General features: G+C 34.7%; 2 protein-coding genes across 2 annotated transcripts; both read right to left on the bottom strand.

Moving 5' to 3' along the window:
• Positions 1-2,058: 2,058 nt before the first annotated feature.
• Positions 2,059-3,931, bottom strand: LOC106409544 (probable pectate lyase 5). Its single transcript, XM_048755299.1, has 4 exons — positions 3,723-3,931; positions 2,898-3,638; positions 2,666-2,804; positions 2,059-2,573 (listed from the first exon to the last, which is right to left on the bottom strand). The coding sequence occupies exons 1-4, from the start codon at positions 3,839-3,841 to the stop codon at positions 2,352-2,354; spliced, it is 1,221 nt and encodes a 406-aa protein (XP_048611256.1). The 5' UTR covers positions 3,842-3,931; the 3' UTR covers positions 2,059-2,351.
• Positions 3,932-10,671: 6,740 nt separating this feature from the next.
• On the bottom strand, positions 10,672-13,019 carry LOC106392243 (protein PHLOEM UNLOADING MODULATOR-like). Its single transcript, XM_013833052.3, has 4 exons — positions 12,603-13,019; positions 11,640-12,037; positions 11,327-11,520; positions 10,672-11,225 (listed from the first exon to the last, which is right to left on the bottom strand). Exons 1-4 carry the CDS (start codon positions 12,971-12,973, stop codon positions 10,827-10,829), a joined length of 1,362 nt encoding a protein of 453 aa, XP_013688506.2. The 5' UTR covers positions 12,974-13,019; the 3' UTR covers positions 10,672-10,826.
• Positions 13,020-13,259: the final 240 nt, after the last annotated feature.

The following is a 13,259-nucleotide window of genomic DNA, read 5'->3' as shown; positions in this document are numbered from 1 at the left end:
TAGCTGAGCACTATCAATTGGAAATTATATTATGATTTTATTTTATTAAATCTTTCTTTCTGTGTATTTTTTTGTTTTATTTTGTATTTTTACAATTTTATTGTATTATTCTTTAAATGCAGAGAATTGATATTTCCAATTTTTGTTTCATATACCTTAAAAGTCTTCGGTTGATTTTTGTTTGTTTTCTTTCTCCAATTATAATGTACAGTTCGACCGTTTCTTCTTTTTTTGGATCAAACTACTAATATAATCAGATAGAAAAACTTAAACTCTAAGAATGGAGTGAGTGTTTGTGCTAGAGAAAACTGATTTAACCAATAATATAGAGATATATTATAATATTAGAAGATATGGAAACTCTTCTATGTTGTCTTACGCTAGACATAATTAAGTTGTTGTCAATTGATTCTATATTTGTGATAACTGGAAATACATCTTTATGTCTTCCTTACATCATCCTTTATTGGTTTACGGTTCGATTATTTCTAATATACTGAGAGTAACATAAAATTAGATGTTGATTATCTCCTCCCAATTAGGAATGCACAGAATGAGATAAATTTAAGATGAGACCAGTTTACAATTTTGTCATCATATCTATATAGAGTTAGTTTATAGATTACTCTATCTGTTTCAAAATATAATCAATTTTAATTAAAATATGTAATATTAAAAGTTATTACTTTAGAAAACTGTCATTTAATATATAAATTTAATCGATTACACAGTAATTTACATAATTTAATTGGCTACACAATATCCAATAAATATAAAGTTACATTGAAATATAAAAAAAAAATTATATAATGAAACAAAAAATACTTTTAAACTATTAATAGTATAAAACAAAGAGAATATTCAAATTATATTGAACATTAGAATAGTAAAAATCAGAAAAGCTGAAATCTCAACGTCGATCATTTACGTTGGCTATGTTATTAACTTTGAAGATAACGTGAATGATCAAGAACAAAAAGATTAATTTTAGCTTCAGTATTTTTTTTAATCATTTTACCAAAAAGAAAAAATAACAGGAAGATGACTAATAAAAAAAGATACAAACAGAGTACTGTAAAAAGGTGTTGATCACAATAGCAAACATTATAGTCTCAAAAATAGTCAACTTTGTATTAAATATTAGTCAAAATAATAAAATATATAATATTAATAAATTTCATTTTAAATATAATTTAACTTTTAAAAAATTTATTATTGCACATGGTGCAGAAAAATACCTAGTATTATTTGAATTTCAAAAACTATATGATGCACTAACTTTTTGTGACAAATCAAATTTAAGGAACTGAGCAAGAGATTGAGAAGAGGGATGTGGAGAGGTACAAAGAGTCTTCACTTGATGAGTTATAATGTAGTATTGAAGTGCCATTGTTGTAGTCGTGGAGTTACACCGGTGAAGTTGGGTAGACGAACAGATTTGGAGTTGTTGGAGACGTCTGAGGCAAGTAGGTTAAAGAAAAAGAAGCTATAAGTTATACAATGGGCTTGGATGGTTTGAGACCCATCATCTAAACATTCGCGATGACGTGGCAATTTGATTAGTAGAAAATATTTTATCCTATGTGACACTCGTAAGAAGCTTCAAAATTAATAGCTTTTATATAGTAGGATAGTTGTCCAACGAGAAAATTTAATTTCTCCTCACCTCGGGAACGCAATAGCAAGAGCAAGATCCAGATCTGGTCCAATTGGTGGAGTCTGTTTTTTTTAGTTTTGTCAGATTCACAAAACCACACTGACCTCTCACTTATTACAGATCTTGCAGACAAATTTAATGTCATCCCAAAAATTAGATATGCCCATGTTACGCTCCAACCGAGATAACTATATGAATATATTCTATACAAGGCAATAATAATTTTACATTTCAACTACAATATGCAACGGTATACATTGATCATTGTTATAAACAGTTAATTTACCGACCATGTGTAGTTATTACGTCTTTGTTGCCTCGACCATCAAAAGTCAAACATGTGTAATGCGAAAAAAAAAGACGGTGCTAATTTTACATGTAATTATGCTAACACACGGACGTTGATAATTAAGCTGTTGATTTCATTTTTATTATATATAATCAACAATCTTGCATCACTTGTACACATCCCCACCACAACAGACACTGGTCCCTACTCCGAAAAAGTTTATAAGAAACCCATTGGTCCAAAAGGAATCCATACAATACTTTAGTATCCACATCAAATCCAACTTACAACTTTAACCCTCCCCCATAATAAAACTAAAGGGTAAATTAAAAATTGACATAGGAGGCCAACACATCTTTTTCCTTGTTTAATTAGATGGAATATAATTTAAGTAGTTGGGTGGGATTAACATCGAGATCCTTTCTTACAGTAGAGAGCACCAGCATTGCCCGTGACGGAAGCCACCAACGAGGATGGTCTAGCCGACAAACTTGAAGCCTTAGCGTAGCTCGAAGAGGCTCTTCCACCCGCAGGCGTAAAGAACGCACCGTTTAGGAAAAGGTCACCTTCTGATCTCCAGTTCCACTTTTTCCATTTGCTTTGTGGTGCATCTTCGTATTTAGTCACCTTTTTCAAATCAAATACTTGTAGTTCAATATTCTCATACATATATGACTAAATTAGAAATATATGTATTAGAATATTAGCTCTTAATTTACCTCTTTGAAGACATGGTCATTGGGAGCAAGAAACCTATTGCCTTGACTGTTTATAGTTGGAGCTGCACTCCCACCAATTGCATACATTTGCCAATGCGTATAATCGTTATTTACCACATGAAAATATCCATGCCTACATCTGTATAAATCCCAAAGTTAAAGGGCTTTAGAAAATAATATAATAATTCAATGACATATTTAGCAAAACTCTACAAAAGGTAACTTTATTTACCTGGGCATTCTCTGAACAAGCCCTTCACCAAAATGATTAAACGCAATGGTGACTTGCATGTTCTTGTCTCTCGTGTACGAATCACTGTGTCCCAAAAGCATCACCTTGTTATGGTGAGTCAAGTAGTTATTAGAGATCGTAATAGCCGTAGATCCATGAATGGCGTCGACCAGCCCGTCCGCGCAGTTAGACAACGAGCAGTGGTCAACCCACACGTGGGACCCTCCGAAAATCGAGATGGCGTCACCGTCAGATGCGGTCCTCCACCCGTAATGCGACGGAGAATCTCTGACGTAAGCATTCCCTCTCTTCTTGCAGTCGTGGATGTTGATGCCGTGGATGATGATGTTGGTCACGTACTGGGCAGTGATGCACGCGCCACCGGCGATATGGACGTTCGCTCCACGGCCGTCAATGGTCTTGAACGAGTTCATGAGCAGCTCTTCTTTCAGTTTTATGACCATGTCACGTGCGAAGATGATCCATAGCGGCTCGTCTTGGATCACTGCGTGTCTTAGGGTTCCCGGTTTAGGGTTAACCACGTCTTTGTCGCTAGGGTCGGTCACCACGTAGATTTTGCCGTCACGGCCGCCTATTGCGTGTTTGCCAAATCCAATGGCACAATCAGCTAGTCGTTGTCGGTTTTTCTCCCATTTCTTGTCGCATCTCCAACAATCATCGATAGGGTTTCCTGTCCCACATGAGAGGAGACCAAGATTCCTCCTAGACGCATTAATCTTCCTGTAAATATATAACACACAGCACTGTTAAAATGCTGGATGTTCAGTATGCAAATACGAGACGATGTAGGAAAAGATTACTCACTGGTTTACTTCTTGAACTACTAGTTCGGGGTCGGAGACATGAGCAGAGTCGATGAAGGTCGGACCTAGGACAAGGAGGAGACATGAGAATAGGGAGAGAGACAAGTGAAGAAGTGTCATTCTCCTTATTGTCTCTCAAGAGATTTTTATTTATTAATGTGTTATGAGATTTGAATGTTTTTGTTTGGTGATAAGATAAAATGGTGAGAGAGGCTTTAGCTTCTTATATAGGAAAATCTCTTACCCTTAATTTCTGAGTTTTTAATTTTATATGAAGGGCCCACTCTTTTCAGATTCTTTAATTTATACTATTTACTAAACCTACTTGTTGATTAGGAATATGATAGAGGAAAAAAAATGAACACTAGGCTCTTTTTACAGTTATTTATGGGAGCTCTTGTGAGCATCTGTATTTTATTGTTTAATAGCTTGCTAAAATCTCTAGGTAACTTTCTCTGTCAACCAGCGTTGATTATTTCGTATTGATTCCAAAATATTACTGCGTTTAAAAATTAAGTATAAAACATACCATCGTGTTTATATGTTTCTATTTCGCTGTAATCACTATAAAACATTGTACATAAGAAATGGACTGCAAAATAACTTTTCATATACCAAATTCAATTATTTATCTCGGATATTTTGACCTTATATATATACACATGTCAAGTGGATAATATAATATGCACATTTTAAGAATAATGTTTTGACAAACAAAGGTGGTGCAATTCTTAATATGATGAGATTTTTTTTTGCATTAAAATGCTTAATTTGTTACAATTTTTTGGCTAAAATAAAGGGACGTGATGAGAATCCATTTTGAAAATAAATATACAATTGTGAAGTGCGTTTCGCGCAATCAATAGGTCATTTTGTTTTGAAGTCATTACTCGAAGAGAATGGATACATGCACTTTTATACGATAACATGAGTACGTGCCTTGCCTACGTATTAACACCTAATTTTTTTTTTTTTTGATAATCGAGGTATCCGGACCTCTCACTTAGTCCAACCAGAACTGGTGAGCAAAGTCTTGGAGGCCAAACGGAAACTATGTTAAATCCGCTGTGGCCGGGGCTCGAACTCGTGATGGCGGACACCTCAGCCGAGGTTCCTTTACCACCAGACCACGAGGCCCAGTTTATTAACGCCCCCTGTTCGGAAACTCGCTAGGCGCTACGCGTGCGGCACACCTGGACCTAGCGATTTATTGAAAAAGCGGAAAAAAATCGGAGAGTACGCGGGGCGGAATTTTTTTGTATTTTTATACATATAATACCATATTTTTATACATAAAATTAACATTTTAAGATGCAGTCGTTATATAATATGGTTTCACAATTGTACAGAGAATTTACGTAGCCAAAGTAGTTTTTGATGCATTGTAAATTGAAGAAGTGAAAGGTTTGATCATTTTAAAATCAGATCAATAAAAAAAGTTATCTTGTAAAGGTCTTATATTTATACGTTTATAAGTATACAATGATTCTCTATAGCGTAATTGGTAAGTGTGCATTAGAAATTTCGACCTGGACAGGGTTCGACGCCCACTGTATACTGTTATGTTACTTTTACGCATTTATTTAGTAAGGGTAAAATCGTAATTTTGCGTTCGTCTTCTCTCCAGACCTTTTTTTTTTTTTCTGTTTGCGGCCGCCATTGTTTCCACTCGAGGTTTTGACGACTTCATCATATAATCAAATAGATTTAGCATTTGCATTGTAAAACAAATACTAATCACGTGTTTCCACTCCAAAATTAACAAAATATGAGCTTTTTCTAGTGTTTACATGATTTGGACAAAGCTGGGTTTTATCAATTCGACGTCCGCGTTTTCTTATTCTACGCTCTAGTCGGAAATTCTGCGTGTTACTGTACAATACAACCGAATCAAGCATAATCGCCACGTTCATCATCCGTAGAGCGTGTAGGCGGCCGCAAAATCGGTAACGCGGCCGCGTTTTTGAACAGAGTTAACGCCTAATTTTCCTTAACGTAGCTAGTAGTTACTAACTACTGATGCTTTTTTTCTGCGACCTGAAATAATTAACTACAGATGCTTTAGTAAAAAAAGATTACCCTTTTGTGAACATCCGATTGTTTTGTTTTGCAATAAAGTGACTTTTTAATAAAACGAAAGTGTTGATAGAAAATAAAAATAAAATAATGATAAACTTCTAACCAACCGATCTTGCGGCCAAATCTTCAATTGATGAAAGCATATATACATGTTCTTCTTAATAATATCAACATGATAATTTTACATAGAGTACGTTAGGACTAGGAATTTTATCTGCTAAAATTTGATTAGATTCCTTATTCGTTTCAGTCAAAAAAATCCGGATATCTGAAAATCTCTAAGGAAAGCAGATATTAAATATCTATTAAAAATGAAGCAAACTATAAATGCTAAAAAATTAAAGATAAAATATTTGCTCCGTTCCTTTTTACACTTTTAGAAGTATATGTACAATTAAATAGAGAGTTGTAAGTGTAAAATTTTATATAAATATTATTTTAACATATAATCTTAATAATTTCATATATAAAATTACATATTAAATTAAGAAAAATAAAAAATCTTTAGAAAAACTACAATTTTTCTTAACTTTTGTGCTTTATAAAAAATTAATATATTTTTATGGAACGTATAATTTCACTAATTTTTACTTTTGTTTTATATTATGTAAAATATATTTTTTGAAAACAAACTTGTATAGTTTTTTAGATTTACTTGTATTGAATAAAGTGGACGAAATATTCGTAAATATCCATAAATATTTAAAAATATCTGTAAATTTTTCGAATATCCGAAAACCTGGATGCTAACAGTTTTCCGAAGCAAAGCAAATTGAAACACCAGATATCCATAAACTGCGAAGCAAATCACAAATACTAAAATTGACATTATATCCGCTCTGTGCCCACACCTAGCGTATGTAGTCGATTTGCTTGCATATAGGTTTGTTACGAAGAACTTGTAAAATTAAAATGTCATATCAATTGCCATATATTTTATATATTGTTTAATGTCATGATCTTAATTTTTGTTCATTTTGTCTAGTTGATCATGGATTGAAGTTCATGAGACAAAAATTTTAGACACAATTATTTATATATTTAAAAGACACTAATTGCAGGGGTTTTAGCACATTTTTTAATTCATCAAAAGCTTCAAGCTTGGTTACTACTATAGCAAGAGATAATTATCTATGTTTTTGACAAGAAACATAAACTACAATAATTGTAGAAGTTAAACAAAATAATTCTTCATATAAGGATGACTACAAATTCGAGCCAAAGCTTAAATGCGTCAATGGAGTCTTCACGACAAAGTCGGATAACTAAAATTTAGTTATTTTTTCTAACATTGAATACCAACCCTCACCTACGAGAATCACACACACATGTACTCTCGTTTGCATCTCCTGGTCCCGTATAGACCGATACACAAGATACCAAAATGGTGGATAAACTGAAATGATCGCTCGGTAAGAAAGGCGAGAGGACATCTTATGTCATATAAAGGAGATATAATGGTGATGAACTCTCCTCTATAAAAGAGAATGATGGAAGAAAAACCCAACCTGGCGAATCCAACAGTAAAATCTTCATAAAAGAAGGATATACATTAAGCTTTAAATACAAACCCACTGAATCCACCAGAAATCTTAAGAAACTATAGATATCTTAATGAGTCATGCCAAAATTGTTGGAATTGCTAGCTCATCATTAGGCAGCCAATCAAACGGATAAATGACGGAGCAGAGATGTTTGCTGGAGATAGAGGGGAAGTCACCGATAAACGGGTAGAATACATGAAATTTGGAGAACTGGTCTTACCGGAGCAAATCAGACTCAACTAGGTGAAACAGCGAGCCAAGCTAACATGTAACTCTTTCCGGAACCCTCAGAGAAAATCTCGCTCTGATGGTCTTAAACCAATCTTTGAGATGACTAAAGTCTTAGTAGAGGATGCTAAAATCCAAAACAGAGCACAACAGTTAAGAGAACTAATGCATAGAACAGAAACATGAGCAGAACACTGAGGAAAAACACACAAGAGGAGGACAAAAGAGATGCCGACAAATATATGTGTCACCAGCCTTGAAGAATGAAATCAGGTTTAACTCCTCAATAGTCGTGCTAGAGAAGGAACTAGGGCTTTTCGAGTTGAATATGGTTCTAGACTTAGTTGTAGGTAAATCTTTTATTTTGTTGTAATTAAAGGACATTAGTTTTACGCGTTTTAGTTTTAGACATCTTGTTTTTTTTACAGCAAACAGTTATTCTATTATTCAAACTTATACATCATGTTATATGATTTATTAATTTAGAAATAATAATCTCATGACGCGTTCGCTGAATGTTATATGGGGTTAAATGTCACATGAACGAATAAATAACTACATCGGATGTTAACTGTACAACGCAACGTCTTAGGATAAACCTTCTCCTCTTTTACAACACCTTTAGAACATTTACAGTCTTTTTATAGTTCAACGAACTTCACAAACCAGTGCGACGTATATACATTCTGTCACAACTTCATTGTTTTCTTCTTTTGCTACGTGTATATTACCGGTAATGGCTGTTTACTTAGTTTCTGATCACGTCTCTCCATCTTTCGTGTCTTTTACTTTCGCACCATCTCTGGTTAGATTTAGAAAACTTGGAAACATTATACAGCTTTCAAATACAAAATCATAAGCATTTACATTTGTCGGTCTATTTAATAATCTCGAATTATGTTTTCCGAAATTTCCTTTGTTGAATGATTAATGAGTAAGGAGTGAGGACAATGGATTAATGGGCCCCGCCCATTTCCCCACCAATTATTGCTGCCTCACAAAATTAACACTAATGTGAACTTAATTATTTTCAGACAAAAAGTACGGTGTCGTAGTAGGACATCATCGGAACCGGTTCCAGATCCAATAATCGGAAACCATTTTGGTTTTGGATTAGAGACAGTGGCTGACGTGGTAAATCACATAAAGGTCACGTTCGTCCATGTGAGCCTTGTCTGACAACACTCCTGCATTCATGGGTCGTATCTCGAACGTTCATCACTAACATGCCCTCCACCGTCAGCCCTCCGATCTACGATGCACCGGTCATTTTCGCGCCACCAGTTTTTCAGAAACCCGTAGTTTAATTTGGCTGTATGCTCCTAATTTCTTTTAAAAATATTTTGAACAATATTATTTTTTCTTTAGCCAGCGTGATCACTCACAAAATAACCATATTAGAAAAGCGAGACGAAATATTCAGAATGAAAGGGTAGAGTGAAATAACCATATTAGAAAAGCGAGACCAATGTCCGATCATTATATTGCTTACTTATCACCATGATGCACGAAGAATTAACAAAAACCAATTGCCTAAATTAAAGGATCTAACGACATCTTGATACGATAACTTAAGATACTCTATCTCAATAGGTTAGCCATTTATAATTCGGTTAATCAGTTTGCAATCAAGCACGTTAAATTTAGTCTTCTTTACTATATTCTTATATTGTCTTCAACTGCGGACTATTAGTCTACGTCCACGGTCCATACGTACGCGGAAAGCGTTGGCTTGGAGACAAGCGGACGAAACAAAATATTAAAATACAAGAAAATACATTCGAATTATTGAGAAATACAAATGATTAGAGCAATACTCCGATACTGAATAATAGAATGTTAAACTCTGTTCTTACATTAGTCATCGTAACGAACTATTTTAAAATCCGAACCATTAAATATGTAGTATGGTCATTATTTATGAATAGATAAGAGCCCTGAAGAATTGGTGACAAAGAAAAGGGAGTCACTGAGTCACATGGCCTTTTCTGAAGCCATGTGCTCATCATAATCATTGATCGCATATCGCTATTGACATTTCTTACCATCCTTTTTCTTTTTCCGGCCTCCCTAAATATAGTAGTATTTTGATAGAATATTATATAAGTGTTGTCAAAAGATATACTACTAATAAAAGTTTAATAGCATTTATAAAAAGCATCTATTTGGTTCTTGTGAGTGTTTAACGACTTGTTAATTGTAGTTGCCCATTGTTTGATTATCAAAAAGTCAAGCATTTAATTTGATGAGTTCTTATCAATATTTGATCACATATGTACTTGATAATCATCACGAGATTGTCCACTTGAATCTATATTGGGTTTCAGTGAGAGTTTTTTTTTTTGGTGTAAATGTTAAGGTTTCAGTGAGAGTTTATAACGAAATTCATGTGATCAAAACGTTACATTCTATCCAGGTTTCAGTATACAATTCAGTTTTAATGCTAAAACTGATTTCTATGGATCAATAGAATTTTGTATAAAAATGGTATGCGGCAGATTGCTAAAAAGTTTACTAAAGGAAATGCCAAACCCTCAAATGATTGGACCATGTCTGATTCAGTATGGAATCATCAATACAAAATTATAGTCACGCACTCTAATGATGAAACTAAGAGAAGAATTAAAGAGTAGCTCTTATTTTTATTTCTTTATCTTATGGTCACAAAATCACATCTTTAAATGATATGAAATATTTCTGTTCGTGTCATCAACTCCTGTTAATTAATGATTCGGCCTATCCTTTGAGTAACATATGTTGTTATGAGATTGTGAGTGACACGATAGATCCCCAATTGTACAGATCCGAATAGACCAAATTAACATATGGACTCTTTTAAGTTAATCTAAAAAATAAATAGAGTTCCTAGAATCAGAAGTTAAACAAATCTAATGTTACAAATGTTTTTTTTCTAACAAGTAGGATAACAATCACCTAATGTTTTTTTATTCCTGAACCACTTACTTCAATCGACCTTGTACTCAACATTTTGCCGGAGCATTCTTATGTATAGGCTAGTTCGAAATTGTTGGTGGATAGAATATTGCAAAAGTCCATCCTCCTAATTTTTATCCACACCAGGGACGGGTAAAACCCCAATACCAAAAAAGTAACGGATAACTGATAAACCAAAAGGACAAGAAATTAACAGTACACTTTTAGCTAATAATCGTGGTTTTAGGACAAGAAAATACAACAAAGTAGAGATTAAAATAAAGGCATGTAACCGTGGAGAAGACTAAGAATGCATATTATCAACCGTCGCTTGTCAAAGTTAAAGCCAGAACCACTATACCAAGTGTTGTGATCACTGTGGCACACGCAAACACTGTCATTGCCCTCTTGGAGACAACTCCACTCTGCTTCTCTTCCCCGAGGCTTACCTCCATCTCCTCCACAAGTCTCCTAACACTCTCCATATCCGAATCCTTGGCAGCGTGAATAAGCCCGTTCTGAATCTTCTCTAGTCTCACTGTCTGCTTCGACTTCCTCTTATTAGACCAAATAAAACCAGTCATTTTCCAAAGAAGGATACCAACGTAAATCGCCACAACGCAGTCTACTGAATAGTGGTGGCGCTCTCTTATTTCCCTCTGTGCGCTGTGTGCCACAAGCAACCATATCAACGCCGAAGAGAAACCTCCATAAGCCTCCTGTTGATGATTTTACCACAGACAGAAAGGTTACAAAATTAGCTGAAAAGTGGAATGGGAGGAAGAAAAGGATAAATATATATATATATATATTTATATACCGTCCAAGCCATAGCGGTTAGGACAGCTACAAGCATGTGGCCACTGTACAAGAGGTCATTACAACCACCTCCCGCTTTCTTTAGTAAAGCAAACCAGGAAGACCCTTCAGAGTAACTCGGTCTCAAGAAGTCGCTGAGGAAGCTCATTGGACCCCAGTCAGCTCTGTAGTCACCAATGTAGTTTCCAGGATCAGCTGTTAATACAACAAAAATTGACTTTAAAAATCATTTAAATATATATAAATAATAACAAAAAAATTCAGAGACTAAATCATTCCTTTGTTCCATACAGTATTTTGAGAAGAGACGTTACCGTAAGCTGCATCCCAATGGAGGAGCTGGCGAATAGCAGAAGGGTCTTTAGCATAAGGGACATAATACTTCTGAGCCCAACGATGAGGATGAGAAGGGACGTTGTTGAATCGGGATGAAGCGCACCAAGGTCTAGCTGAAGGTAAGATGGTAGAAACGAAGGTTATAGCTCTTAAGAGACGGCCCAGTCCCATGGTGAAAATGTATCGTGCCCCTAATCCTAGACCCGGAGCTTTCACTGAGTCGAACACTACCGAGAAACCCAGCATTACAAACAGCATAAGAAAATGGTGCAATCCTATGATATGAGCTCTCAGGATTTCCACAATTGTCTCGGGAAGGCTCTCGTTTAGTGCAAGTAGGAACCATTGGCCTGTGTCAGGAAGTGGAGACGTATCCCTGTCAAAGATTACCACTACTATTATTTTTCATACTGATAATATATAGTTACAGAAATACATAATATAAACATTAATAAAAGATTACTGTAATGTTAACGTTTCAACTGAATATAAGAATAGTAACTTATAAAAGACTCAGATTGATAATAAAGTCACAGAAATACAAAAAAATTCAATCAAAGATTACTGTAACTTTTGATAAAGCTATATTCAATTTTCACTTGATTGTTTAATTAATTGGATAATAAATGAATATAAACTTAAAGATTTCTAGTTTATGTAGTTAATATAGTTACAGAAATGCATTAACCGTCCAAGAAAATATTACTGTAATAACGATTAAGCTACACTTATTTCCACCATAAATTGAATAAATGACTAGAAACTTAAAGATTCCGACAAAATATTGCTCATAATGACAAACACTCAACCAAAGATTACTGTAAATCTATGATACTCAAGTCAAACACATGTTCTACTCAAATCAGATCCAGAAACACCAACAAGGTCAACACTCATAACTATCAACTTTTGAGGTAAGATCGACGCAGATCTAGTTTTACCGGTGCCAATCTAAGCCAAGAACGGCGGTGACAGAGCGAACACAAAGAGCTTCGAAGAGAAGAGCTCCGAGCAAAAAGAAGATAGAAGCGAGGAAAGGGATCGCTGCTCGTAGCTCTTTAGACCAGTGCTTGTAGAAAGGGACACGCGTAACGACGGCGAGAACCAGGACCGACCAGAGAACTGGCTGAAGACGAGAATGCCCCCACGGTGAAACGTATCTCATGTAATCGACCGCCACGTATGATATTGCAGCGATCCCAAGTCCGGCTCCGGACATCTGAGAAGGCGATAGTCGCCGCATCATGCTGGCTTTGGCGGATGAAGAGTGTGGCAAAATGGAAAAGTCTTCACTCTTTCTTAGCAAGACCATGTTTGTCCGAAACTAGCTACTTATTTGGTAATGCAACATTATTATTTCCCAAGTGAATTTTACAAATTGATTATATTTTTCAAGAAAAAATTAATTTTGCTTACTTAAAAACTATAACAGTTTATTTTGTGAGTTTTAAATATTTGAAATTTTACTTATATTTTATAGTTGTTAAAAATTGATGATTAAAGTTCATTAAGTGAATGCCGATTATTTTGTTAAGCTAGTAAATAAATCAAAAGTTTATCGAGTTGTTGTATCTAAACAAAAAGAAATCCAATAAACA

This window comes from Brassica napus, chromosome A2 (assembly GCF_020379485.1).
Source record: "Brassica napus cultivar Da-Ae chromosome A2, Da-Ae, whole genome shotgun sequence".
NCBI classification, from domain to species: domain Eukaryota; kingdom Viridiplantae; phylum Streptophyta; class Magnoliopsida; order Brassicales; family Brassicaceae; genus Brassica; species Brassica napus.
This window is presented reverse-complemented; position numbering and strand designations above follow the sequence as displayed.